Source organism: Lagopus leucura, unplaced genomic scaffold (genome assembly GCF_019238085.1).
Source record: "Lagopus leucura isolate 7727_CA_CO unplaced genomic scaffold, USGS_WTPT01 Super-Scaffold_100052, whole genome shotgun sequence".
In the NCBI taxonomy this organism is placed as follows: domain Eukaryota; kingdom Metazoa; phylum Chordata; class Aves; order Galliformes; family Phasianidae; genus Lagopus; species Lagopus leucura.
In genome coordinates this window covers 302743-330621 of record NW_024962298.1, presented here as the reverse complement: position 1 = coordinate 330621, position 27879 = coordinate 302743, and the positions used below count along the sequence as shown (strand labels likewise).

The 27879-nt window shown below is 57.0% G+C and overlaps 1 protein-coding gene across 3 annotated transcripts in view; it reads left to right on the top strand.

Annotated features, from left to right (window-relative positions):
* The first annotated feature begins 1823 nt into the window (after positions 1-1823).
* The window catches only part of ZNF609 (zinc finger protein 609), a 29248-nt gene continuing 3192 nt past the window's right edge, over positions 1824-27879 (top strand). The window contains exons 1-5 of one of the 3 annotated variants that reach the window (XM_042885633.1): positions 1824-2149; positions 2816-3685; positions 19940-20165; positions 25150-25237; positions 25358-27710. In XM_042885633.1, the coding sequence (XP_042741567.1) occupies positions 2936-3685; positions 19940-20165; positions 25150-25237; positions 25358-27710 (3417 nt within the window). In that variant the 5' untranslated portion in view covers positions 1824-2149; positions 2816-2935. Of the gene's footprint in view, positions 2150-2815; positions 3686-19939; positions 20166-25149; positions 25238-25357; positions 27711-27879 lie in introns of those variants that run through there. The other 2 variants (XM_042885634.1, XM_042885635.1) reach the window with 2 other exon arrangements.

The window sequence follows — 27879 nt, the reverse complement described above, 5'->3', positions numbered from 1 at the left end:
CTCCAGCCGGGAGCTGCCAGAGTTGTGCTGGTGCCCGGTGGGAGCGCGGCTCCTTCGCGTCGCTGGGTGCGCCTGGCGACGGCGCAGGGCGAGCGTGGAGCCCTGCTGCCCTGGGTGGCACTCGAGGAGGGTGTCATGGCCAGGCGCCTTTGTCTGCTGCGCCTCGAGTGATGCACGGGGGAGAGCAAGCCCTCCTCCCTGCTGGATTTCTGGAGCTGAAAGCAGCAAGTGAGTGAGGAAGCTCCTTTGTGCAGATTTCGTCTCCTCTTGTGTGTGCCAGCTGGCTCTCATTCAACATTTCTCTTTTTTTTTTTTCCTTTTTTTTTTTTTTTTTTTTTCCTTTTTCCCTCCCCCATCTCTAGAGAGAGGGGGCGGGGAGAAAGGGAACATCTTAAAAAGAGATCGGCAGAAAAAGACACAGGAGTTTCTTCACAAAGATCCAACCCAAACAAGCCCAGCCGGGGGATTATGAGCGAGCACAGCGGCCCTGAGAAGGGGAACGCGTCCCCTCGGAGCTCACTTTGCTCGTAAAAGGAAACAAAAAGGGATCTGGTGCTGGGATGGCATGCGGGGAGAAGGGGCTGGGGGCATGCCTTGTGGCCAGGCCCCTCGGGCCCCCGGCTTTCTGTCCCCTTCGCCTCTTCTCGCTTCCTGAAAGTTATGCAGGGTGAAAAGTAGCAGTCAGTCGTGTCTAGGAGCCACCAGAGGCTGCTCCTGGACGGGGATGAGCCAGCCCTTCTCCGTTGGGGCAGGAGCAGCACTTCCTCCAGCATCCCGCCACCCCTCCCTGGGTTCCAGTACCACGGTGCAGGGCTCGGCCAGACCCGGCGTGCTGGAGCACTAAGAGCTGGGGCTTGTGCAGCTTCCCGGCTCTCTGCTGGGTGCTTTTTGAAGTGCTCTGTTTGAATAGTTTCCTCTAGGTGTGTTTGCAGTTGGCTGCTTGCTCCCAGAGTGAACTTTCAGGTTTGTCTCTAATACGCTGGCTCCTTCCCAGCACGGAGATGTGGATTGGAGAGGTCTCAGGCACCTAATGGAGCTGAATTATTCATGTCTGGTGCTGCGTGTGCGCAGCATTCCCAAGCAGAAAGCTGTCTCCTTGTTGGATCTGTGCACCAGGACTGCTCTTAAAATGCTGTGCTGGCAAGGCTCCAGCCAACAAGTGAGCACACGCTGCTCGTGGTGCACGGGGATCCATCCGGCAATGGCTGGAGGTAAGTGGCAGTGTGAGGCGTGGGGACCTGGACAACATTTGGGGCTGTGGGAACCACTTTACCTCCTTGTGTGTGGGTTGGCTTGCAGGGAACCACCCCGCATTGCAGTTTGGGGTCGCGGGCTGGGACGCGCCGCTTCTTCCCCATTCCTCTTTGCGGTGCCTTCAGAGCCCAGCCCGTTCCAGTTGGTCCTGTTTGAGCTCTTCCCTTCTTGGCAGGGCCTGGGCAGCCTCCTCTGTCGGGTGCTTGTGTTCTCCCCCTGTTTGCTGAACCTGTTTGCTCCTGGCTCTCTGAGGAGCCGGCTGACTTTTGGGCTCCTTCCGCCTTTTGTTGTGGGAGGTATCAGCAGCCGTGGTCGCCCATTGCTGCCGTTTGCACAGCTTCAGACCTAAGTCCTCGTCTGCTGCCTGTGTTCTCAATATTGCACCATGGCATGGAGCATTGGGGCGCTGTGGGGCCGGCTGTGCTGCCGTGCCCCTCTGCACACAGGGCACGGGGCCACGGCTCCAGCATGGGAAAGGAAGGGCCTGGGTGCAGGGTGCAGAGCGGGATGCTCCAGCCGTGTGTGCAGGAAGGTGGGCAGGAGGAGGAGGAAGGTGAGAGCAGCGCGGGGAGGCTTGGTGCGGCCGTCAGCACACACGGAGCTCCTGATTCGGCACTTTCTGCCGCTGAAATGAGAGGTCAGTGCTTTTCATTTCCAGCCTGCGTGCTCACCCCTGGCTCCTGGGGTTCAAGCTCTCCGTAATGACCTGTCAGAGAGTGGATTATTGGCTGCGCGGAGCCAGGGATGCTGTGGGGAGCAGATGGAAAATGGTCTGGCTGCGGCAGCCTGTCTGATGAAAGAATCCTTGGCATTTTTACAGTGTTTGCATCTCTGGAAACGCACCATGAAGCTGCTTTCCAGGCTCCTGCTTGCTGGAGTTTGAAGAAATCTGTGTGTATGTTGTTTTTTGGTTTTTGGTTTTTTTTTCTTTTTCCCCTTGTTTCTCTTGAAGTCACCTGTTTTTGAAGTGCTGCTCATCAATAGCAGCAGGCCTCAGGCACAGCAGAGCTGGAGGGGGGCCTCATCCAGATGGGGCTCAGGGCTTCCTCCCAGCTCTGCAGCTGCACGGCCGGGTGCGGTGCTGTGGCCCTGCACAGTGCTCCTGCCCCGCTCCGTGCCGCCCTGCTCCCTGCCGTCTCTGTGCCGTCGTCCTCCGTAGCCATGTGGCCCAGGGCTGGGATTTATTTCCCAGGGAGGCACTGAGCCCCGTGCCTGGCAAGGGAGCAGCCCCCCCAGGCAGCCCGGCCGTGGGTGGCATCGGCAGGAGAGGAATCAATCCTCCATCCCAGGGCCGCGCTCAATAATTCAGAGGGAAATGGCGAGCAGGGAATGTGTGAGTAATGTCTTGTTGGAGCCGGGAGCTGTGACCTGCCAGGGCCTCGCATCGATCGAGGGACCGCTGCCAGATGGCTCCTGCTGCTGCAGGGACGTGAGGACGGTCGAGGGGACTCGCACCCTGTCGCCGGCTGGGGCGTGCGGTGGCGGTGGGGCGAGAGCTGGGTGCGGCTGCCCCTGTGTGCCATCCTCCACATGTAACTCCTCTCTCTGCTCTCCCTTCCAGCAGCGATGCCGTCACCTGGGCAGACCCCGAGCGCCGGCAGCCCGAGGACGTCGTAGCGCTGCGGACCCCGGGCAGGAGGCAGGGAAGAGCCTTGAACCGTGAGGGGCTGTTAACTCTAAGATGTCCTTGAGCAGCGGAGCTTCCGGAGGGAAAGGAATCGATGCGAACCCGGTAGATACGTACGACAGCGGGGATGAATGGGACATTGGCGTAGGGAATCTCATCATTGATCTGGACGCTGATTTGGAGAAGGATCAGCAGAAGTTGGAAATGTCGGGCTCCAAGGAGGTGGGGCTCCCGGCGCCCAACGCGGTGGCGACCCTACCTGACAACATCAAGTTTGTGAGCCCGGTGCCGGGCCCGCAAGGCAAGGAGGGCAAATCCAAGTCGAAAAGGAGCAAGAGCGGCAAGGACAGTGGCAAACCGGCCCCGGGCAGCTCCTTGTTCACGGCCGGTGAGGGAGCTGGGGGCAAGAAGGAGGCTCAAGGACGCTCTGGGGATGGCGCGAACTCGGGGGGTTTGGGGTCTGCCGTCACCCCCAAGGGCTCAGAGAAGTCGGCCAAGGCGTCTCGCAGCGTGGCCGGCTCCAAGAAGGACAAGGAGGGCGGTTCGTCCAAAAGCAAGAAGGAAAGGAGTGAGGGTGCGGGGGCTCCGACGGAGAAGGAGCCTGGTGTGCTGCAGCCCCTGGCCCTGGCTGTGAGGGTGGGACAGTACGATGGTGGCCAGGGGACGGAGCCTGCTGCTGCCACCGAGCAGCTTGGGAGTATAGCTATTGACACAGGAGCTGCGCTCAACCCCTTGGGAGTTAAGTCAGAGCTGGAGGATGGGGAAGGAGAGTGCCGGCAGCTGAAAAAGGTCAAATCGGAGAAGGTAAGGAAGGTTCAGGCTGCGAAGGAGCGGTGGCAGTGACAGAGGTTGTTGCGCTCCACAGTGTGCTGCTGCGTGTGGTGAAGGAGCAGGAGTGGCTCCTGTGAACTTCCCTGGTCCCCACGGCCCAGCAGGAGGAGCCCGGAGGGATGCGTAGCTCTGTGCCACCTCCGGCTCTTGGCACAGTGGGCACTGTGGGCTTCCAGCCTGTTGTCAGCCACAGCAGCCTTGCTGTGTGTGTCAGAGCTGCCTGTGGTTCCCCAAGAACTTCTTTTTTCCCTTGCATCGTTTGCTGATGAGGAGACCTTCGTGTGCTGGTAAATGTGGGATCTGCACAGGTGTGTGGGGCTGACAGGAGCCTCCTCACGTGGGGTGTGGGCTTTGACTTGCAGCAACAGTCAGCCTGTGGCCACTGCCCTGCTGTGGGTGGTTCTCGTGCATTTCTCCTCTGCTGCTGCGTGGCACTGGTGCTGTGGCTGGGCAGGAGCAGCATATGGGCACACCCTGCAGTTCAATTCCAGGAGCCCTGTGGGTTGCAGTGGCAGAGTGTGCCTGATCTGTCTGAGAGCCTGAGCGGTGGTCTGAGCGCCCTCGGATGCACAGCTCTGTGTGCTCATGCCTACCGAAGCCCCTTTGTGCTGGTGGCGCCGTGCTCCTGCACTGGGGAGGTGTGCGGGATTGGATTTGTGGTTGGCGATGTGGAAGCTGATGTGTTTCCTCTCTGGTTCTGACTTGCAGATTTTGGACACCGGGGGGGGGGGAAGGACCGGGGGGGTGTTGGAGGGAGGATGGGGAGAGCTGCTGATGTCAGCAAGAATGGGGAAATGTCTGCGAAAGTAGAGCATAGAGCTATGAAAATACAGGCAGAAGGCTGGGGGAGAGAACAGGGAATGGAGTGAGTGGCTCCAGGGTCAGTCAGGAAAACAGGCCTGTGGGGCCATCAGCTGAAGCTTGTGAAATTAAGGAGTGGTGTGGAGAAGGTGTGCTATTTCATGTCCCTCCCAGCACCAAAACCCAGGTGAATGATGCTGGGAAGAGGAGCAGATGCTCTTTTGCATGATGGATTTGAATGGCTGCAAGTTGGGCTTGTGGAGGAGAAGCCCATTGGGCACTTGTGTGGGGCAACCTCTTCAGCTTGAGGAAGCTCTGAGGCCAATTCCCATCTGGGGAGGGAGAGAGGGGAAAAACGAGGGGTAGGGATCCCCCTGCATGCGGCCACCTCTTGCCGAGCTCCCCTGCCCTCCTTTGACTTGGTCTGTGAGTCCCTCCTGCATCCTCAGCAGAGATGTGGGGGACAGGAAGGGGGCTCAGTTCCTGCATGGAGCCTTGTGCTGAGCCTTGCACGTGGCCCAGCTGCTGAGGTGCAGCATTTGGGGGGAGCAGCGGTGCTGGCCAGCCAGGGGATGTTAAGCATTAAACAAAAGAGCCTCCCAGCTCTTGGCTGCTGCTCCGGCTTTGTTTTGATTGAGAGCTTGTTCAGCAGGAGGAGGTGGTTTTTTTCTTTCTTTTTTTTCTTTCCCTGATGATTGTCCAGATGTGACGCTGCTGCAAACAAGGAAAAGGCAAACAGGAGCTGCTGGAGGCTTGGTTCTGCACAAAATCTTCTCTGCATCACGTGCACTGCAGTTTCGGGCAGAAGGCCTTGTTTGTTCCCCTGCGGATGCCATCGCTGCATTTTCATCCCATGTTCTCTCTCCTGAAGTCAGTGTAGCTTTGCTCTGAGCGTGCTGGTGCTGATCTGAGGGTGAGGGGACATGGTAAGGGGATCCAAACTGTGCCTCTGCTCTGTCTCATCTCCGCCCTGGCACTCATCTTCTTGTTTGTCTTCTTTGCTAGCGGGTAGCACAGCAGGTTCACAGTGCTTGGAACTTCCAGCTCCATGCACCATTTTAGGTTTTGGTATTTCCTCCTGTGTGGGCAGCTCTTTTGCCGTGATGCAGAACTACCTGGGCAGCTTCTCTGCCTGAAGCTTGGAGGAGCCCTTGGAGCCCTTGTGCCCATCTGTACCCCACTGAGGTCTTGGTGCATGTCCTGCTGGCAGTAGGAGCTGCAGTCGCACCAGTTCCACTCTTGCAAAAAAAAAAAAAAAAAAGCCCAGAGTGGCCTTCTTACCTAAAAATTATTGTTTTTCTTGGCTCACTGCTGCACCGTGCGGGGGTTCAGCAAAGCCCAGGCTGCTCTGTGGTGAGGATGAATGGGCTCGAGATGGTGGATTTGCAAGCAGATACGGCCAAGCAGGGATGAGGCATTGTGCGCCCAGCCCCAGCCTCGTGCTTCAGCATCAGATTCCGAGCCCAGTGCCACGGGGGTGGTGATGGGCAGCGCCCATTGTGGCTTTGCTCTTCTCAGGGCTGAAGCAAAGAACACCCCTAGAAGGACATGGCCAGGTGCTTTACAGGCGCTGCGGAGCAGTCTGTGTCCATCCCCTCTCTCCTTTTTCACCGTGGTTTTAGGGCACGCAGGGCGTCCAAACCCAACACTCCGAGGTGCTCATGGCTGAGGCTTCCCACCCTTGCTCCAGCTCTTTCCAGGGATCAGCAGCTTGGCAGCCCCAGCCGGGGCCGAGCCAAGGGCAGCCAGGGAGCGCACGGCGCAGCTGCCGCCTCTTCTCGCCGCGGTTTCCTTTCTCCAGCCATGCTCGAGTAAGCCGCCTCCGGAGCTGCTGACAGGGCTGCCTTTGGAGGCCTTGGAAATTACACTGCTCGTTTCCTTATCGTCCCCTGACCCGCAGTGCAGAGCCTTCTGCTGCAGGAACAAGGCGAGGAGGGGGCACGCAGCCAACATGTGTCAAGAGCTACAAAGGAGGAAATTGGACTTGTTCACTTAAAACCATGGGGTTAGGCTCTGAGTTTTGGCTCCTGCTGAGAGGTTATTTATATGTGTGTGCTTTTTGTTTTTTTTTCTTTCTGAAGGCTGCTAGCAGTCTGGGAGCTTCAGCTGATCCCACTTCGCAAGGCATTGTAGCAGAGCAGGGGAAATCGTGTCTCCTCCTGCTGGGTTTCCCACAGGGCACAGCTGAAGGACAGGTTAGGGGCTGCGTTAGCTTCATGCACAGCTCGTTTGCATCACCGGCTCCAATTTAAGAGCTGATTCGCAGGGCAGCCCCGTCTCCATCTCACGGTGCAATTCCCCAGTGCTCTGGAAGCCGAGGCCGGCGGCTCCCTGTCAAGGACACGGCGGCACAAGCACCGCCGAGCAACCCGCTCCTGTTTGCCAAGCACGAGAGTGGAATGACAATGCAGGAACGAGGAGCGTGCGGGAGGGGGAACTGCTCCCCGTTAAGGGACTTTGCACCGGGCTCACGGCGCTTCCTTGGCTGGGAGAAGCCATAAATGCGTGGCGTTGTGCGCTCCGTGTCTCCCCAGCCTCACAGTGGCCAGAGATGTGGCCGCCATGTGCCCCTGCGTGCTCACCCACCTGCCCGGCTTCTCCACCAAAGGAGACTCCTTGGCAGATGGTGGCTGCTTTAGATGGGTCAGATGGTGAGGCTAACTGGCTTTGGTGGATTCTCTTGTGTCTGTTGCCTTGCTTCCAGGCTGACAGTGGCTGCTTATTAGCCTAATGACCCCTGCTGCACAGCACCATTTATCTGGCTGAGCGAGATTTCTTGAAAGGAAGATTCGCCGGCGTCTCCAGCGCCTTGCAGCCTCGAAGGCTTCAAAACCGTGAGCTGCTCTTACAGCCCTTCTGGGGAGCTGATGCACGGGGAGTGTGCCAGAAATAATCCACTAATGAGCAAATCTGCCGCTCCACCTGGCAGCCCACCGTGCCCAGCACTCTGCTGGCCCTCCCTGTGCCTTTCCAGGCTGCCTTGGTGCGCAGGGTTGCTCGTCCTCTTTGTGGTCACCATGCTCTGCTGTGGGCACTTAGGGCTGGAGCTGGAGCCCTTCCATAAGTACAGCTTCAGAGCATCCCTGTAACGCCACGGGCATGCACTGGCTGGCTGGCTGGGCTTTGAAAGGACGGGGAGGTGTCTGCAGCCTGCTGATGTGCTGTTTCTGATGGCAGTGTCTGCTGGAGGTATTGCTATCCCTGTTACTTGGCCCTGCCTGGGGCTGTGCAGGGAGCTGAGGGGTGGCAATAAACACACCTGGGGCTTTTGAGGGTGACACTGGGTTGTGTGCGGGCGCGCTGGTGGGAGAGGAACGGCATGCCACCAAATGCGGCGGGATGCACGCCTGGTGCTGGCAGGTGCTGCAGGTGGAGTCGCAGCTACAAATGGTGGTTAGGCTTTTTGTGTCTGTGTGTGTGTCTCCTTTTTTTTTTTTTTTTTTTTTTTTTTTTTTTCTTCCCTGTGCCAGAAAGCAATCTTGTTCCAGGAAGCTCGCTCCCCCAATTAGCGATGTAAATGCTGTGCTGTGATTTTTCCCAGGTGCTATGCAAACGAGCGCAGTCCCGCTCGCCTCCATCTCCGCTTCCAGCTGGGAGCAGCCCTGCTCATCCCCCTCACCCCGGTGAGCTGAGCCCAGAGTGGGGCTTGGCAGAAGGGGACGAGGGCAGGGCGGAGGATTGAGGCTGGGCAGGTTGCTTCTGAGGGCTGGAAAGGATCCAGTGAGGGGAGCGTTGGCGAGGTGCCAACGAGCTCTTTGAGGTGGAAACGAAGTGATCAGCCAGCTCGGATGCCATCCTGGTGCAGGGAGACCAGCACATCTGTAGGATGCCTTGTAGGGAGAGCGGCGTTGCAGAGCTTCGAGTGCTGTTTGCTCTTCTGTGGCTTGGAAGGGAGGAAAGCAAGCGTGTGTATATATATCACAGCTGTTTGCTAACAGGAAGGCTGCTTTTTTTCTTTTTTTGCTTAGCTTACATTTCAAGGCACAGGAACTCTTTAGATATTTGGTGTTTTATGGTCTTTCAGGCCGGCTATTAATACTACACTTTGTGTATGAGGGTGAAGGGAGCTGTTAGGGCGGACCTGTGCAAGAAGGCCTCTGTGTGTCCCTTTGGAGGAAAAAACGCTACAGCCACGAGCAGAGCATTCTGTAACTGCTGGGAGATGAGCCGCAGGCCTGGTGTGAGGAAAGCTGCATGTGGAGCTGCCCTCCAGTGTGCCCACGTGTGCCCATGTGGTCTGCGTGGGGTTGGTGGATCCCAGCACAGGACTCACAGCCTCAACTCCTCTTAGGTCTGCCCTGCAACAAGAGAAGGGAGGTATTCCCTGATGGAGAACCTGATGGGTGGGGGCTCAGACCCACTTGTGGGTGAGCCTTCCCACAGGTGGATTCAGTGGTCTCCAAGGGTGCTTGTGGAATTAAAAAATGGGGTTTGGGGACTGATGGCAGTTGTGCTTCTCCCTGTGGGGCCCTTCAGGTGTGGAGGACAGGGTGGAGAGGGCAGGTGCTGGATTTTCTGGTTTGAGTGAAGTGTTTTGGGGTTCCCATTGCATTGCCTCCATAGGCAGTGTGCAGGAGACCTCAGGTCAAGGGAGAAGAGGACGGAGAAAGGCGTCATCCATCGGCGTTTCAAACTCAGCACTGAAGCGATACCCACAGCGGTGGTGCAGCGTGAAACATGCCCACACTGACAGCGATCCGAGCGTGGTACGAGCAGGGCTATTAAAACCCAACCTCCTCTGGGAGCTGGTGGTCTGATAGGGGAGATGGGAAGAGAATTGCTTTCAATTTCCCATTGATCCTAACGAGCCTGCGTGGGAGACCGAGATGGCCCGGCTGCGTCGGCGGCTATTAACGCTGGCACTCAGTGCTGCGCTCAGGACTGCTTTACTTCTCAGTTCTAGGAAATGGAATCAAGAGAAAACCACTTAGGAGGATTTTAATCAGAACTTGGCAGAAGAATTTAAGGAAAGCGGAGAAATTTGACGAACCTGCGTTGCGCTGAGGCTGCCGATGAATGGAAAGGGCAAAAATGGGGGAGCGTGTGGGTGGGTTGGGTTTCATGTGGCCCGTTTAATCGGATCGTGTTAGTGCTTCTGGGTGAGGAGAACAAGAAAATAAGCCTGCTTCAAAGCGCTGGAGGCTTGCTGGCAGCTGCAGTCCTGTGGGAGCAGCTGATGAAAGTTGTCCCAGATCTACTGAAGATGGCCAGCGCCGGCCTGGGAGGATTGCTTAATTTACAGTAATCGCTGCTGTAGGGGTTGCACAGATTGGATTTGTTTGGGAATCTGTTGGTAGCAGCGGGAAACGTTGTGCGATTCAGAGCGTTGGAGGATCGCTTTGGGTGATGGGTTTTGGAGCAGCCTAAGAGGTGACCCCTTGCTCAGAGCAGTGCTTTGCTGGGATGGGAGGTTCATCTCCACCCCGTAACTTTGAGTTCCCCATAACTTCCCTCTTTTCAGCTCAAGCTTCTCATTTCAGGCTCTGACTGTGCTGCTGTTGCTTCTGTGTGTTTTCGTTGTGTGTTTTTATCATGGGTTGTGTTGTCCATTTCTTTTTGTTTCACTGGTGCTCCAACATCTGGACTGTTCTAAGAGCGCTCTTATCCAAGAGGTTAAGGGAGCAAGAACTGTTCTGATAAGCCTGCCAAAAATAATCTTTGCTTGGGACAAAGTACTGCTCTCAGGACTTCCTTGTGTAGCAGAGTTGTGGGTGAGTGAGGCGGGCAGCTGTAGGAAGGCTCTCGAGCTCCCAGGGCTTACAGGGCCATGGGTCCCCAGGGAGTTTGTCTCTGCTTGGTGGGTGCCAGGAGGCAGCGGTGGCAGCGGGATGCAGCTCATCGTTGAAGTGTGGAGTGAAAAGCCATCTGAGCAGTAGGTGGGCTCTTGGCACCTGGGAGGAAGAGCGTAAAGCTGAGCGCAGCAGCCTCAATTCTGCCCCCTTTGTTGTGTTCCTTCTGGCAGTGTTTTCCCTACACATCACACGTCCCTGTGCTGTGACTTTGTTTGACAACTCCTGCGCGGTGACAAGGAGCTCTGCTCCTTCCCCGATGAGACATGTAGGTGATACACGGCGTGTGTGCTCCCAAATTGTGCACCTGGGAAGCAAAATACGTTTGTGATGCCATATGCTTCATGGGGACGGAGCTGGCTCTGCTGGAAGAAGCACAACACGCTCTCCTGACATGTGCTGGTGTTGCACCACGCTCTGCTTCTCCTGATGGACACCTCTTCACTTCTATTTGCAGTCATCCAAAGCAATCCATTTTTAAGGTGCTGCAGAGAAAAGGATACTTGTAGGACTTAACTCTGAACCCCTTGGCTGGAGGTACTCGTGTCCCATCAAACCTTAGGGTCCGTGATTTGCACCTGGGGTTATTCCTGGTGGGAATAGCCCATCTGTCCCATTTTTGGCTGGAATACTCTCACTGATTCCGTGGTTATCGACCCCATGGGCAGTTTTGTGGGATGGGGAGCCTGGCCCAGTAGGGTCACTGGGGGACCCAGCTGGCATTCGGCCCAGCAGGGCTGGAGGGAGGGAGCTGCTTTTTGGTTCTGGCCAAGAATTTGTAGGGCTGATGGATCTGTCCTGACGCCGGGCTGCAGCACAGCTCCATCCCAGATTTATTGCTGTTGGCACGCACCCGGCGAGCTTCTGCAGCTCGTGCCTTCCTGGGCGGGGGGACAAACGCTGTTTGTTTTTTCTGGACTGAAATGGAAATCTTGATGTTATGTTGCTCATTTGTTTTGTTTTTTCCCCTATTCTTTTTTCTAAAGTCCAGTCATGCAGGTCTTGATGGTCTTGTAGCCTGGCGGTGTTTTGCTGGGAGGAAGACAGCAGCTAGAGCAGAGCTTGCAGTGGAGCTGCTTTTTTGCAGTGCTGGGTGACAAGGGCACTGCTTTTGGCTCGTGTGTGCAACCCAGGGAAGTTCAGCTTTGCTCTGGAAAGTCACGCAGGGTTCTTTCCCTCACGTCTCAGACTTTTTGCAAAGACCTTTGGATGGGCACCACCTGATGCTGCAGATGGTGCTCATTGCAGCGGCACTGCAATGGAGATTGTGTGGTAAGGGAAGCAGCCCAGTTGGAACACTCCTTTACCGCTTGTCGGTAGGTCTCCCACTGTAGCCACACACATGAAAGCAGCTGTGTTAGAATGCAGGCATCTATTTGAAAATGGGAAACTTCTCTTTGCAGCTTGGGTGCGGGAGCTGTTCGATGTGGCCATCGGCGTTTGCAGGAGGCGTCCTGGTGCATCCTCCCACACTGATGCTGGAGGGTTTGTGCAGCCATGTGGGGAACTGGGTCAGGGAGTGATCCAATTAAAAGCTATGCCGAGCAGCAAGAAAAAAGCTGGTTTTAAGCAGGCGGCCTCCCTAGGCTGCCCAAATGTGTTGGTAAGAGAGCTTTGGGCTAGGGAAGGGATGGTGGATGGATGGGTGGGATGGTTTCTTGCAGCAGTGATGCCACCAGTTCCATGTTGGTAGGCAACCTCGGGGAGAACAAAATGATGCCTGCTGGTGTTCCAGAGCTTTCCTCTGCCTCCTGGAGAGCCCAGCCTGGCTCCCTGTACTGCTCTCGCAAGGTTCCTCGCCACATTTTGGGAGGCTGCTTCCCTCAGGGCTGTGGGCGCAGGAGGGGAATGCGAGCACCGCACCCATGCCCAGCCTCACCGCCTGGGGCCAGAGGGGGGTTGCCTTCGGTAATCCTGCCTAATCCTTTAATCTGTATCAACACTGATAGGTATTAAAGCAGCAGATAAGATTCAGCCCGTGGCTTGGAGCTCAGCGATCTCCCCACCCTCTTGCGGCTAAATCTGTGCTGGCGATGCCTTCTTTTAAGGGGGCCATGCCTGTTTGCCTGGCGGCCGCGATGGCTTGAGCACCTGGATTAGCCGGAGCACGTCCTTGGCTCTGGGCTCCAGCCTGCCAGACAAGCCCATCGATCGGCTGCATCTGTTTGAGCCCTGTGGTGCTCAGTGACGGACATCTTGTGCTGGAAGGAAGCCCTCCAGTTGCATGTCCCACTGCCTGGAGCAGATCTGCCTCCTGCCGTTATCTCTTGTGGGTCCTGCTGAGTGTGAGCTTGATTTGGCTGTAAATGCTTGCTGTTTGGGCACCTGAACGAGCTGGGCTCCATCCCAGCATGCACGTGAGACCCTGGGCCTGGCTCTCCTTAGGCTTTCCCTGTATCTTCTGGCACCAGATGAAGGTTGTTAACACTGGGAAGAGTGGCTCCCAGTTGAGCTTACTGCACAAAGCAGTCCGGCCCTGTGGTTCGGCTCATCCCCCTTTCCCCATCCTCCTCCAGCTTCTCCCCATGTGCGTGGGATTGCTCCGAGTTTGCCACTGCTTCTCTCATCAGCAAAGCCATGGTTAATCCTTCCCTTAAATCCTTTAAGCTGTCAGCAAACAAACCCCTTCTTAAACTTCTAGCATGCAAGCCCTGCTGGGACAAAGCCCGGCTCCCAAAGCCAAGCTTTTATTTCTCTTCCCACATCCTTGAGCTCCTGCTCCCATTTTCTTCCAGTGCCAGGCCTGATGCCGTGGGTGGCTCGACTGCAGCATGACCTGCGGTGCTGGATCTCGGGTGTAAAAATTCAGGTTCCTAATTACCTAATGGCAGGTTCCCGGCGTGCCGTGTCATTTGAAGTCGCAGGTGAAGATTTGTTATTTAGATGGAGGTCAGCTGAGGCTGCAGCCTTTCCAGGAGCCTTACGGAGCTTTTGTTGGCATTGCTTCTGCTCTGCCTGTGCCGGACAGTGTGGGCTGGAACTCTGGGATAAAGCTTTTGCCTTGGGCGTGCTTGGCTGTCTGTACACAAACCCTCGACTCTTTCCTCAGTGGCTTTGCTCTGAATGACAGTGACGATGGCGCGTTGACCATTTGGGTCCTCCAGCCTATGGATGCAATCCAAACCCAGGGTGACACTGTTCTTTCAGTCCGTATTTCCGTAGGTGATCAGGATGGATGTGTGGGTTACGATATGCCTTCTTTTGAGCAGCTCTGAACATCCACCCTTGGAAAATGGGCGTCCTCTAAGGCACTTGCAGAACCCAAGGGAGCAAAAACCAGTGAGCTCTTCTGAAACCTGCAGCCTTCATTCCTTGACTTTCTGTTCCGTGTAATTTGGTTTCTCTCTTTTCAAACTCCAGATGAAATACGCTTTGCAAGCACTAAGCTTTGCATAACGCTTGCTCGCCGGGGTTGTCAAACAAGCACCACAAACCTTTTTCCCCACTTCTGATCCCAAGAGGCAGAAAGGCTCTGGTGCTCCCTGCGGGACGCAAAATGGCACCGTGTGCCGAGGGTTCGCATCTGAGGATTCCGCAGCAGAAGAAAAGCAAGAAGAAGGGTTAACAGAGCGTTGGCTCCCAGGAAAGCTCACGTCCTTCCCTCTGGAAGCGCTCCTGCTCACTGCTCTCCATCGCTCTTTGAGGAGCACGAGGGAGGATCAGCCTCCAGGCATTGCGTGCTTTAACACAGCCTGCTGCGCTCGCTCACCTTCCACGGGCAAGTGAAGGCTTGAACAAAAGCTGGCTGCCTGCATCCGAGGGTTTGTATTTTCTTATTACAAACAAGCTGGGTGATCTCGGCCGGGCTGCTGGCACTGCGTCTTGCAGCATATGACAGATAATCGGGCTGGCTCACCGCCCACGAGGAGGCACGGCTCCTGTCGATATGTGACCTGGAATGGCACATCGTCCACATCAATCACCGCTTCCCGCCTCTCCTTCACTGCAGCCATTCCCTTCTGCACAGCTTGGCGTGCCGTGACCCGGCGCAATTCCCGAGGCGCCCCGATCCCTGTAAGCTGGGTGAAAGGGGCCCATGGTCAGCTTGGCCGCGCTGCTGAAGTGTTTGCATCTGGTTGGAAGTGGTCGGGGTGGCTTCTGGCATCCGGGCTGCGCTTCCCAGGACAGTGGTTGGTCCCTGCTTGTCCATCCCTGAGCCAGTGTTCTGCAGTGACCGCTTTGGGAGGGCGGTGAGCCGCTTCTAGTCCCTGGGTATGGCACAAGAGGTGCTCTGGGAGCAGGGCGCAGTGGATGTAAACGGTGCTGCTCTCCTCAGAGAAAGAGCAAATTGTTTCTCCCTACTTGCTGTGTGCCTTTCTGTCTCCTGCTGCCCTGCTCCTCCTACTCCCTGCCATTAATTGCTCAGTGATTGCTGATGCAATTAAAACAAGATGTGGCTGCAGCCTCCGTGCTCCAGAGCATTCTCCAGCCTCGTAGCTCTCTCTCTTCTTGCCCCTGTACAAAAACATGGTGATGCTCTGGCAGGCACTGTGGCATCTCCTCCTGCATCTGCTAGACAAAAGCTAACCACAGCCACCCTGCCCACCCACAGGGCATCCTGCTGACCCACTGATCCCGGCCAGCACCCCACTTCCCAGCCCCAGTCCCCACTATAGGCAAGAACCCCATCCACGCAGCCTTCCCTGCATTTCCTGCCTCTGATAGCTGGAACCTCTACCAGTGGATCCAGCTACATGTTTCTGGATGGCTGAAGTTGGCAGGGTGGGGGTACAGATGCTGTCTCTGTGTTTTCAGGGAGAGGAGCTGGAGGTTAGGTGGGCTTTCTGCAGGAATTTGGAGGCAGAAATGTTTATTTTTTCCTCTACAGACCAGTGTCTATCCTCTAAATAATGGGGAATCCTCTCTTTGGGAATCTCTTCGTGCCATTCTCAGGAGGGTATCTGCTGTCCCAGTTCTCTTGGCCTTTTATTTCTGGTTCCCTCACATCCAGAGAAGCCAAATTTGCAACAAAATCCCAGTTTAGGAGCCAAAAGCTGTGGTGCGAGCACGTAGGACCCTGGGGCCACGGTGCCATAGGGTCCCTACATTGTAAGGGCAGAAGTGACAAGGATTGGATTGAACAACGTGGGATGCCCAACCTGCACACTAAGCACTGAACCTGTAGTGTTTCTTTGGGAGGAACTGTCTCTTGCAGCTCGGTGTGTGGCATGGAGAGCCCTGGGGAATAAAGCAGATGCTTTCTCTAACAGCGCATTTGCTTTATTTTAGGGATGCTAGCTATGAAATTTGCTCAAGCATAACCCAGGCTGCTGTTTTGCCCTGAGCACTGGGCTTTGTTCCATGGCTAGCTAGCCAAGATTTGGTGACATCTATCTCTGTGTGCAGGCTGAGAACTGCAAGGTCAGAGTGTAGGAACCTTCCTGGGGTTGGAGGAAAGCCCCGGGGCTGGGTGGTGTCGGCGTCCCCCTGCTCCCACCCCTGGGGATTTCAGATCCCTCTTGGATCTCAGCTCTAAGCTTGCTGCAGTCCAGAGGAGCTGATGGAGCAGCACTCAAGCATGCTTTTCTGCATTGTTTGGATGTGCAGGGGGGGCAGCTCTGCAGCAGGGAACGTGTTGGTCCCCTCCCCGATGCAGGTTATGTGGGGTGCTGTCTCCCTGCCTGCCCTGCTGGCACGTACCACGCTGCTCTTTGGCTGGCTCCTCGCTGCCTCCCCGCCTGCAATCTCCCCATCAGCCGTCAGACAGAGCTGGCTTTGTGACTGCAAACCACGAGCATCTCTCCTGGCAACTCGAGCAAAACCTACAAAGAAGAGGAGATAAGAGCCAAGCGGGCAGCTTCCTAAACGTGCAGCCTGCGAGGGCTAAGACGTGGAAATCATACCAAAACAGGTCTTTAATATTAAAGAGATGGAAGGAAGATGTCTCCTCTTGCCTGAGGGATAAATAGATCTGAAACTCCTTCTAGACTTTGCTGCTTATCGCATCTGAAATATGTCTCTCTCACCCTGGAATGGAGCCTCTCCAGGAGCCCTGAACACCCAGCTATGCTGAGCATGTGCAGCACTCTTGTTTTCTGCATCTCTGCACCCGCCAGATGGGTTTGCTGCATTTCTCCTACATCCGTGGCTGGGGCACCCTGGGACTGAGGCAAATGAGGGCACTGGGTGCGCTGAGCCATTCCTGTTCATCCTCCTGCACCCAGGAGCCAGGTGCCTGGCTTTTGCAGTCATCCTACACCGACGCCGTTCCCAGATCCCAAGCTCTGCCTCCACTGGCTGTCCTATAAATGCCACAGCTTTCCAAAGAGAACTTTGAATGTGCAGGACTTTGTGCTTGCAGGAGCATCATTAATTAATCAAGTGACTTAATAATTCATGCTCCCAGCTCACATGCCACTCTGCATGCTGCGTGGCCGTGCCATGGTGCGAGCTGCTGGGGGCTGAGCATGGGATCAGGATTTAGGCTGGAAAATTCAGGAGAAAGATGAAAGAAAGGCAAAGGAAGCACACGGAGCTGTGCTGTCTTCCAGCTGAGTGCCTGCCCCCGGCACCTCGTGTCAGCTGTGTGCTGTGGTTGGTGGGTGCTCATCCTGATGGAGGTGTGTGGGAAACAGTTGGGTTCTCCCCACCTCCAGAGGATGGTGTAGGATCAGCGTGTCCTCCTGACCTCCCTGAAGCAGCAGAGCTCAGAAGTCTCCCTCCGAGAAGGATGGGCCCTGCAGGAGTTCTCAGCCAGTTTGTCCCAAATGCATTGAGGGTGTGTGGATTTGGGTTGTGGGGCGGGCTCTGGCACGGCTGCCTGGAGTCCTGTGTCCTTCAGTTGGGTTTTGTGGTGTCTGTTGGCACGCTTTCAAGGAGCTGCAGCATTGAGGTCTTTTGGACTTGCATCTCCCCATCAGGAGATCGATGTCTGAGATTTCTCTTTCCCGTTCCTCCTCACACACCCATCCCCTGTCTTTGCTCTTTGCTGCCCCTCTCCAATAGAAAACACCTTTTTTTTTGGTTGCTTTCTTTTGCTAGAGCTGCTCTGATAATCCTGTAAATGGCTGGAGCGGGTGACTGGGTGCCAGCACGTCTGTCCTGGGCACTGTCCCTGCTTTGATCAAAGGCACGCTGATCCCCAAGTGCTGCCAGCACTGAGATAAGCCCCACCGCCCTCTGGCATGTTGTCAGCCAGCGCTGAGCAGGGCACCTGGGGGCTGTGCTGTCGGGCTTGGAGGCACCCACTGAAGCTGCCAGCTGGAGCTGCACACGGTTATCCCACCCCAGGGAGGTGGCATTCAGTGTGTGCCGTGGGATGGTGACATGGTGACGGAGCTGGGTGCTATCAGAGCTCCCAAACAAGGCTTTTGCACCTGTTGGCTTTCATTGCTCAGAATTTCACGCCTGGATGACTTAGATTATTGGGAACGAGTGAGAAAATTCATAACTGCTGGTCCTGGCGCGACTCTGCCCGAAGCAAGGTGCTTTAGATGTTGGCATCGGGCAGAGCAGCAATACTGACGTGCCGCCCTCTCCTCCCTTAGCATCCCCATGCTGACAGTGTGATGGCAGAGCTGCTGTTCCCAGGCGCTGCCGCTGCTCACCAGCCTTGGCTGCGTTCCACCTCTGTCCTCGGCGGCGGCGGGCACACATTCCTCGTGATGGGGAAACCTCCGCGCGGACACAAAGGGCTTTCAGTAGGGAGCTCGCTGCAGGGGCAGCGGCATGGGAAACGTGGTCCTGCCCAGCTCCTGCTAGAGGGCACGCACGCTGCCTCTGCATCCCCCAGCTCATGGCAAGCAGCAGAATTAAATGCTCTTATGCCGCCATGGGAGCTTGGGTCCCACATCTCCCACGGCAGCAGCAGCTGGCCCCATAGGGCAGGGCACGGCAGCATCAGGGCCTCGCTGTGCGTGGGATGGGAGCACTGCGTGCCGTTATTTCACACAGCAGATCTTACAGGGGCCTGATTCTGTGCCACCCCACGCTGGTCCCTGCTGCCCTCAGCCTCAGCAGGCACATCTCTTCACCCCAGTGAAGCAGAAGGAGGGAAGGCTGCAGCACCAGGAGATAAGAGATATGCAGCAGGGGGAATTCAGGGGCCGATCTGCCTTCTTCTTCTTCCAGCTCAGCCATATCCCCATGCCCAGCTCCCCATGGCCACTCCCCATACCCAACTCCCCACGCCAGGTCACATCCCCATGCCCACCTCCCCACGCCCCTTTTTGCTCCCGGGCTCTTGGTGGGAGCAGACAAGCGCCCCTTTTCCTGATGGCTGATAAATGAGGCTGTGTTTGTTCCAGTGCAGGGTGAAATATGAAATCCCATAAAGCCTCCTCGCTTATTAGAGAGATCGCAGTGAGCTGCTTATTATGCACTGTGGCGTAATGCAGATTACAAATGTGACCGAGCGATAATTAGCAGAGCTGGAACTGTAATTAAATGCTCCTGTGCTGCACTGTGGTTTCTGTTGCAAAGTGGAAGGAAGCTGAACAGTTTCAAAACCCACAGGTGCCCTTCCTCTCCCCTGCATGCACAAACAAGCAGCCCAAAGCGAAGCATCCCTCCTGCTCCTTGCCATGGCTTTTCTTGCAGGGGACTCGCTCAGATTTGGAACACTTGGTGTGTGGTTTGAGTTTGCTTCCTTGAGCCCCGCCAGGACCCTGCTGCCTCCTTGGAGCATCTCATCCCTGCAGTCACTGAGAGTGCAGGCTGGGCTTAGGGGACTGAGGTGTCTGCTGGTGAGGTCCCTATAGCCAAAACCTCCTGGCATCCCACAGGACACATGCTGATGGAATGCCGGATGCTTTGTCAGATGCTTTGCATTGCTGAGGATTTGGAGAGGCTTTGCAGCTCACGGCAAACATCCTTGTTTGGGTGCATGGGATGCACCGATGTGCAGTAGTGTGTGGGACAGGGAGTTGTGTGGTGTGAGCTCCTGGTGCAAGGAGTCTCTGGGCTGGATGCTCTAGAGACCCTCAGCTGATTGAAACCGAAACCTAGGGCAGCACTCAGTGATAATTCTCAGCCTGCTTCTGTTTTGAGTCTGCTCGGTGCCTTATCAAGATCATAAAATACTGTGCGAGAGGAGACGAGCAGGGGATGAGCAGCCAGCCCCAAAGCACTGCAGATGTGTGTGGCAGTTACGCCTGGCGTGTCCAAGCCCAGCTCTGCCTGTGACATGAAGGAGGAGGGCAGAATGGTTGGTGTTTGGGATCTGATTTTTGCCTGGAGAAGGGGGATATGGTCTGGACGTGTGTCTTGGGATGGTCACGGGGTGGATGTGGGAGGAGGAGGATGTTGGCTTTCATGGGACCGCACGGAGCCCGCTGCTCGTTGGGCCTGTCCTGCCAGTCGAGCAGAAGCCTGTCGTTTTTTTCTAATGAGCCATCGGGTCCAAAGCCATCGAGTGCCTGCGCATCAGAGCAGCAGCCCAGAGCCGTGCTGACCGGGCCCGATGGCACCGGCAGAAGCGGTTAGGGAAGGAACTTGGCACCCGCTTCTGCAGATCTCTCCTGCAGAAGGACCCACCCCCCTCCAAAGCTTTTGAGGGTTTCGTGGGTACGGGCGTGCCGGGGTGGGAGAGACCGACAAGGTCCTGTCCTCTGTTGGGCACTGGAAGCTCCCAAGGCTCTCCGAAGCACGGCTGCCTGTTGGTGCTTGTTGTGATCAACACGCTTCTCCTTCCCCACAGATGGAATCTCCGGTCTCCACGCCCGCCGTGCTGCCCTTGCACCTCCTTGTCCCCGTGGTCAACAACGACATCTCGTCGCCGTGTGAGCAGATCATGGTGCGCACCCGCTCCGTCGGTGTCAACACCTGCGACGTGGCGCTGGCCACCGAGCCCGAGTGCCTGGGGCCCTGCGAGCCCGGCACCAGCGTCAACCTGGAGGGCATCGTCTGGCAGGAGACGGAGGACGGTAAGTGGCGGCTCTCTGCTCTCCAGCATTCCCGTTCAAAGAGCTGTGGTGATCCTTTTCTTCCTCTGTCCCCGTGCCTTGGCGCTTCCAGGGCGTTGTGCTGCAATTTGGGTGGTCGGGACAGAGGAGCTGTGTGGGAGCAGCTTGCGGGCTGTGCGGCGGAGGGAATGGCAGGCCAAAACTTGCGTCAGCCTGCGCACTGTGTTAGCCCGTCGCCCAGACAGTGGGCGAAAATCTCAGCTGCCATTTCCCTGCCTTTCTGCAAGAGCTGACTTGCTCCTGGAGGTGCCAGAGGAGAGGCCACGCCAGCCCGAACGGGAACTCGACAGAGTTGACTTCATTTCTGCTTGGCAACCTGCAGGTCTGTCACAAAAGCGCTCAAACCCTGGGAGGCAGCAGCAATCTCCTGCTGGATTAAAAAACCCCGGCGCAGCTTTCAAAATAGACTCGACAGGAGATCAGGCTCTCGTCTCTTCTGCCAAGCCAATCGAACCTTTTTCCGCTGGAGCTCGTCTCATCTGCACACAGCTTGCTTTGCTTTCCCAGCCCCTTTGATGGGTTTGAGTTGCTGTTGGGGCTCTGCCAAGAAACACAAGGATGAATAGGTGGCTCAGCGGAGCACAGCGAGCGCTGGAACCCGGCCTTCCCTCCAGCCTCTTCGGGGACATGGGAGGGTTCTGCTTCTGGAGGCCTGAGGTGAACTCCTCGCAGTTGTGTCTGGCTTCAGCTGAGCCCGGGAGGGCAGAGGTGGCAGAGGATGGGGCACCCAGAGCTGGGTGGGACCTCCCACCCTCCTGTGTTCCCTTCTGCTTGCTGTGGAAAAACCCATCTGAATGTAGCTAGCAGGGAGCTGAGTGTGTGGTTTCTGCTGCTCCCGAGGCAGGAGAATGCCACGTGCTGTAAAATCGGGCCCAGGGGACCCTTGTCTTAGCTGGTAGGGATACAGCCGTGTGCATCAACACTTGGGAAGCAGCTGCTGCTCTGCTTGCCCCAGGGCTGTACCAGGAAGCCAGCAGGGAGAGCGCTGCATGGCGGTAGCACCACTGGGGTCTGGGGTCCTGCGTGACTCCCTTGGCCACAGGCTGCAGTCTATAATACCCCAGGGCTCTGGTTTCTGTCAAACCCCCAGGGGCAGTGGTGATGAGAGATGGACCTTCCGTTAATTTTTTGGAGGATGGGCATCAGAAGAGGTGCGTGCTGCACGTGCAAGGAGGAACAAACACCCCGACGGGAGGCAGAGGAGCAAACAGACTCCTTGCTTAGCCAGGAGGGATCGAAGCGCAAGCAGTGCGCTCTGCTCGCTCGCAGGGTGGCTGAGCGCTGAGCGCTGTGTGGGGCTCCAGTCCTCTGAGGAAGCAGCTCTGCTGCTGCTTTCCCACATTGTTCCAGCCAAGCTCCACAGCCTGTCCGCCTGTCCGTCCGCATCACCCCTCGGTGTGCAGCCCTGTCTTCAGCCCCTGCCTCAGAGGCGCGCTGCCTTTCCTGCGGCTCGCCTATTTTTAGTCTGCAGTAATTCAATGAACTTGTGTGGAGATCCTTCTCTGCCTGCCTCCGCTGCCTGCTGCTTGGCTCCTGCTGTCAGGAGCGATGGCTTTTACAGCGAGCCCTGCACTCCTGTCACGCAGAATACAAATCTCACCATTTCCCCTGGTTGCTTCCAGTCCGCCACATCTGTCGGCCCCTGTAGGAGCAGCACACCGCCTGCTCAGCTCTGTGCACCTGGAAGCTCAGGGTGAAAGCGGCTCTCTGGTGTCCTGCCTGGTGTCTTGCTCCCAGGGCAGTGGTGCTGGGTTGGGGGCCATGCTGGAGCATGGATATTTGGATTCATCCCCTTCCAGTGGGTTTGCCTTGCGACTGAGGATGCAAAGCCTTGCTTGGAAGGGCTTGGTTATGCAGAGGAAGGCAGTGTGGATCCCTTTTTGTAGAAAATGGTCTCAGGGTTGTCCTCACGGCCAGGAAATCAGGGTGAAGGCGTCACAAAGCCAAGGCCCACCAGTAATCCTGCATCCTGAGAAGGACAAGGAAATCCATCCCAACTGCGATGGTGCTCCCACGAGTCTCTTGATGTTCTTCTGCCTTGACCGACACGTCCCACAGTCACACCCAGCTTCCTCCTCTGTCCCCAGCAGTGGCCCCTGCTTCTCTGTGCTGTCCCACTGCCGCAATGGTGACACCTCCATTCCCCTTCACCGAGCCCATCTTGTGCAGGGAACGTGCATTGTTAAATGCCTTTCTCAGGAGCAGCTGCCTTGGCAGTTTCCCTAATTCTGTTAGGTGTGATTTCGATCTGCAGGAACTATTAACTGATCTAATTATACTAGAGAGCATCACTCCACTTGCTGCCTCATTAGCTCCCGGCTCTCCTCCATCCTGCTCGCCAGTGTCACCAGCAGGGTGGCACGTCCTTGCTGCGCTCACTCAGAGCAGTGACCAGACCCAAACCGCACAACAGTGCCGTTTGCAGCCCCAACAAGCCAGCGTTCGGGATTCAAAGCTTCGGAGCATCGAGCAACATGGCACAGCACGACAGAAACCACCGGGCAAGGGACATCCCCTCTTGGGTGCTGCTGTCCTGATGCGCCCCAGCTGGGGAAGCAGCAGCCCTGGGAGCGAAGCAGCTGCTCACACTCTAACAGAGAGGAGAGGGGCTTTATCATGCATAATTTCCTGGTACTCCCGCAGCGTTGCTGCTTCAGATCTAATATTGGCTGGCAGGATGCTTGACAGTGCAGGGAGGCAGGGAGGCAGGGAGCTCGAGCAGAGCTAATGCACTGCTTATCACTCTCAAAGCACTGTTTATTTCAGCATCTGTCAGCTTTGTATGAAGGCTGTTTTATCAACAGGTGAGCAATATTCTGCTCCAGACAGGACTGTTGCTGGTGTCGAGCTGCCTGAGGCGTGTACGTCGCTGCCCTAGGTGATAGCAGCTGGGCTCCCGCCCTCACCGCCTTGCCTGGATTAGAGGGCTTGTTTACAAGGAGGCTCTTGAGCTGCAATCTGCTGTGCCACGCTTTGTGGGAGCGCGCTTGGTGTTGGTTCCTCTGTCTCCCTTCTCCAGGAGGACGCATTGAGCAGAAGAATCCCATCCCATGGTTTGTGGCAGACTGTTCCTCATGGTGAGAATGCACCTGGGTGTAGTCCCGTTGCCTTGCAGAAGGCTCCTGCACCTGCAGGTTAACAGCGAGGTAGCAGAGCTCTCCGCAGCTGTTCTGTCTAGCATGGGAGCTCCTGGATGGCAGCGTCTCAGTGGGATGGGGATGCTCTGCGTGCGATGGAGCCGCTTGTTCAGCCCTTGAACATCAGAGGCAGAAGGAGTTGAAGCCGCCTGTGTCCGTAGGGGAGAGCCAGCAGGGCTGGGAGCTGAGCACTGCTCTAATTAGGGAGCTGATGTGCTGGCTGTGCTGGAAGTTAAACCTTCCTCGCACGCAAAGCTTCAGCCTGGATCTGTCCCAGCAAACAGATACCCCACTGCAGTGCCCAGCTCCTGTCTCCTCAGACTGATTTCTGGAGGAAGGCAGCCCAGCTGCTCCAAAACGGGAGCTTGGCCAGCAGGGTGCTCTGCACCGCCACGCTCACCTCTTTGTCTGCACGCACTCTTGCAGGGTTTCCTCACTGTGCAGCACCTTGCATCCAAACCACTGCCGCCTTCCTTGGGAGCAGCCTGGCAGTGTCACCCTCCATTCATCCTCCTTTCTGCGCCCTGCTGCAGTGACATCAGCATGTGGTACTTCCCCATGAAAGCAGGTGGGGTTGGCTGCACAGTGCTGCAGCTCCAGCCCTCCCAAGGAGCGCAGAAAGCACCGTGCTCGGCTGCCTGGTGCAGAGCTCATCACCTCCAAGGGCTTTTCCAGCCAAGGACGGAGGCTAAGGGACTGCTGGGACATCGGTGACACATTACCCTCCAATGCTGAGCGCAGGGCATCGCTGCCTGCCCTCGCGTCCCAGAGCACCCGCAGGGGACAGCGGGTGAAAAAAGCTGCTTAGCATCCATCCCTGTGCTTTAAATTGTCCTGGGTTATTGGCGGCGGATTAGGAGGGGATTTGGGATGATTGGTTGCAGCAGGTTAAATATAGGCTGGAGCATGGCAGAGGGCTTGCTGCTGTGCAGGGAGGAAGGAACAGCCCGTGCCAGCACTCTGTCTTTCATCTCTCGGGGGCCACAGCTGCGTGAGCACCTCTCCATTTTTGACGTTGTCCTTCCAAAGCCTGCAACTGGCTGCTGGCACCTTCTGAGCGAGGCCACGGCCCGAGATTTACAAATGTGCTTCAGGCACAGCTGTTGTGGGCTCCCTGGGCTCCATTCATCTTCCAGGGCTGTGCGGCCGTATATCTAGATGCACTGGTCTGCCCTTCTAAATGAGATTTCTATCTTCCAAGTTTTACCTTGCTCAGATAAATGTACTCAGCACAATGGACTCTGCTCCTGGTCAAATTAGTTATGCAGTAATCAGAGCAGTCCATTGCTGGGAGGAAATACCCACTTGAGTTTCACTCTGCTAACGGCCTCAGAATATGCAGTGCAGTCACTTGCTTATCTGCTCTTGCAGCTTGCAGAAGGTGCTAGCATCGGGTGGGCTCGCCGGCTAGATGCACACTGGGCCTTCCCTGCTTGCAGCAATGGGAAGAGCCGTGGGATGCTGCAGAAGACCCCAAGAAAGAAGCACAGGAGCCAGGCAAAGCAGCAGATAAATCTTTCACCAAAGAAAGCCCCAGCTCCCATCACCACCCTGAGCCCACATGGCGGTGATGCCGGGCTCAGCTTGCCATCTAGTGGCAGTCACGCCCCCTCCTTGGGGACATGGGGTTTGCAGCCACAGCAGGGCCTTGTGGTAGTTACTCTGTGCAGGTTGCTTCCCCCACTGCAGGCTCTTGAGATGCACTGGGAGCCTCTGTCCACCCCAGAGCGTGAGACATAAATGCCCCTTCCCCTGTTGCCCAGTGTCCAGGGAAGGGAGAGCGGTGACCCTGTCCCCTTGCCTTGCAGGTATGCTGGTGGTCAACGTGACCTGGAGGAACAAGACGTACGTGGGGACGCTGCTGGACTGCACGCAACACGACTGGGCACCTCCCCGGTAAGCACAGGGCTGGGTTGAGCGGCTCCCAGCCCGCCTCGCCCGGGCACAGGGATCAAACCCACACGTGGAAGCATGGTAGGGCCGTGGCACAGTAACCCCCCGTCCTTCTCTCTGCAGGTTCTGTGACTCTCCCACCAGCGACCTGGAGATGCGCAACGGCCGGGGCCGAGGCAAGCGCATGCGTCCCAACAGCAACACACCTGTGAACGAGACGGCTGCCGCCTCGGACAGCAAAGGGACCAGCAACAGCAGCAAGACCCGGGCCGGAGCGAACAGCAAAGGGCGCCGCGGGAGCCAGAACTCCTCGGACCACCGCACGCCGCCCAGCGGCACGGCGGAAGACGTGAAGGCCAGCCCCTCGTCTGTCACCAAGCGGAAGAGCAAACCTCTCTCCGACATGGAGCTCAACTCCAGCTCGGAGGACTCCAAGGGCAGCAAACGCATCCGCACGAACTCGATGGGCTCGGCAGCTGTGCCCCCCACCACGGTCAAGGTGGAGCCAGCTGTCCTCGACCGCAACTGCCCCTCTCCCATCCTCATCGACTGTCCCCACCCCAACTGCAACAAGAAGTACAAGCACATCAATGGACTGAAGTATCACCAGGCCCACGCGCACACGGACGATGACAGCAAGCTGGAGGCCGACGTGGACAGCGAGTACGGCGAGGAGCCCTCCCTGCACGCCGACGTGGGGAGCTGCAACGGTGCCTCCATGTCACAGAAGGGCTCGCTTTCGCCTGCGCGCTCGGCCACCCCCAAGGTCCGCTTGATGGAGCCCCACAGTCCTTCCCCATCCAGCAAGTTCAGCGCCAAGGTCCCCAGCAAGAAGAAGCTGGCAGGGGAAGGAGACACTGACCCCGGTGCCCTGTCTAACGACGGCTCCGAGGATGGTCCCTCGGTGGCCGATGAGACGAGCAACGACGGCTTCGACACGCTGGAGAAGAGGTGCGTGGATAAAGACAAGTCCAAGAAGGCATCTGGTGCTAAGCAGGAGAAGATGCCTTCCAAAAGCTTGAAGTCTGCCAGACCCATTGCCCCTGCCATTCCCCCGCAGCCTATTTACACCTTCCAGACGGCCACCCTCACCGCAGCCAGCCCCGGGTCCTCCACAGGCCTCACCACCACGGTGGTTCAGACCATGCCAAGCAGCCCCCAGCTCAAACCCATCCAGCCCAAACCTACGGTGATGGGAGAGCCCTTCGCAGTCAACCCTGCCCTCACCCCTTCCAAAGAGAAGAAAAAGAAAGACAAGAAGAAGAAGGAGCCCAAGGAGGTAGAAAACCCTCTGACTCCTGGCAAGGTGTGTAGGGCGGAGGAAGGGAAGAGCCCGTTCCGGGGGGAAACGAGCGACCTCGGGACGAAAAGCGAGGGACTGCTGAACGGCTCCTCCGACCCCCACCAGAGTCGGCTTGCTAGCATCAAGGCTGAGGCGGATAAAATCTACAGCTTCACCGACAATGCCCCAAGCCCCTCCATCGGTGGTGCCAGCAGGCTGGAGAACGCCAACCCTGCCCAGCCCATGACCCCACTGCACGTCGTCACCCAGAATGGGGCGGAAGCGAGCTCAGTAAAAACCAACAGCCCGGCCTACTCGGACATCTCTGATGCCGGGGAAGACGGCGAGGGCAAGCTGGAGAGTGTGAAGGCAAAGGATCCAGAGCAGCTTGTCAAGGATGGAGCCAAAAAAGCTCTTTTCCCCCCACAACCTCAGAGCAAAGAGTCTCCCTATTACCAAGGCTTCGAAACCTACTATTCCCCTGGCTACCCTCAGGCAAGCCCGGGGCCCTTGAACCCCAGCAGCCAGGCTGCGGCCGAGACACAAGCCTTGAAGCTGAAGAAGGATGAGGAGCAGGAGAGCCCAGAGGTGAAGGTGAAGAGCGAGGGCGTTGAAGAGAAGAAGGCAGAGCTGGGCAGCTCCAGCCAGCAGCCCTCTGTCATCCAGCAGCGTCCCAACATGTACATGCAGTCCCTCTACTACAACCAGTACGCCTACGTGCCGCCCTATGGCTACAACGAGCAGGGCTACCACGCTCACCTGCTGAGCACCAACCCTGCCTACCGGCAGCAGTATGAAGAGCAGCAGAAGCAGAGGCAGAGCCTGGAGCAGCAGCAGCAGAGAGGACTGGAGAAGAAGGCAGAGCTCGGCATGAAGGAGCGGGAGGCGGCTCTCAAGGAGGAGTGGAAGCAAAAGCCGCCCATGCCCCCAACGCTCACCAAGGCCCCCAGCCTCACCGACCTTGTCAAGTCAGGGCTGAGCAAGGCCAAGGAGCAGGGAGGTGCTGACATGGCCAAATCCGTCATCATCCCCAAGCTGGAGGACTCGTCCAAGCTGTCAGGCAGCCAGGTGGCTGAGGGGCTGAAGGTGAAGCTGAGCGAGGCCGGCCACCTTGGCAAGGAGACTGCAGAGACAAAGGGAGGCTCTGAGTGCGGTCGGCAGGCAGAGGTGGACCCTGTGCTCTGGTACAGACAGGTAATGTCAGCCCACTGCCCATTTGGTGGGCTTTCCCCGTGTGTTTTCCAGGGCTGTCACTGCAGAAAACGCGCGTTGTCCTCTGATCCAAGGCTTGTTCCCATCATGAAGGGACTCCATGATTTTCCATGGCTGGGGGCCACCGAGGGGAACATGGAGAACCTGGGGA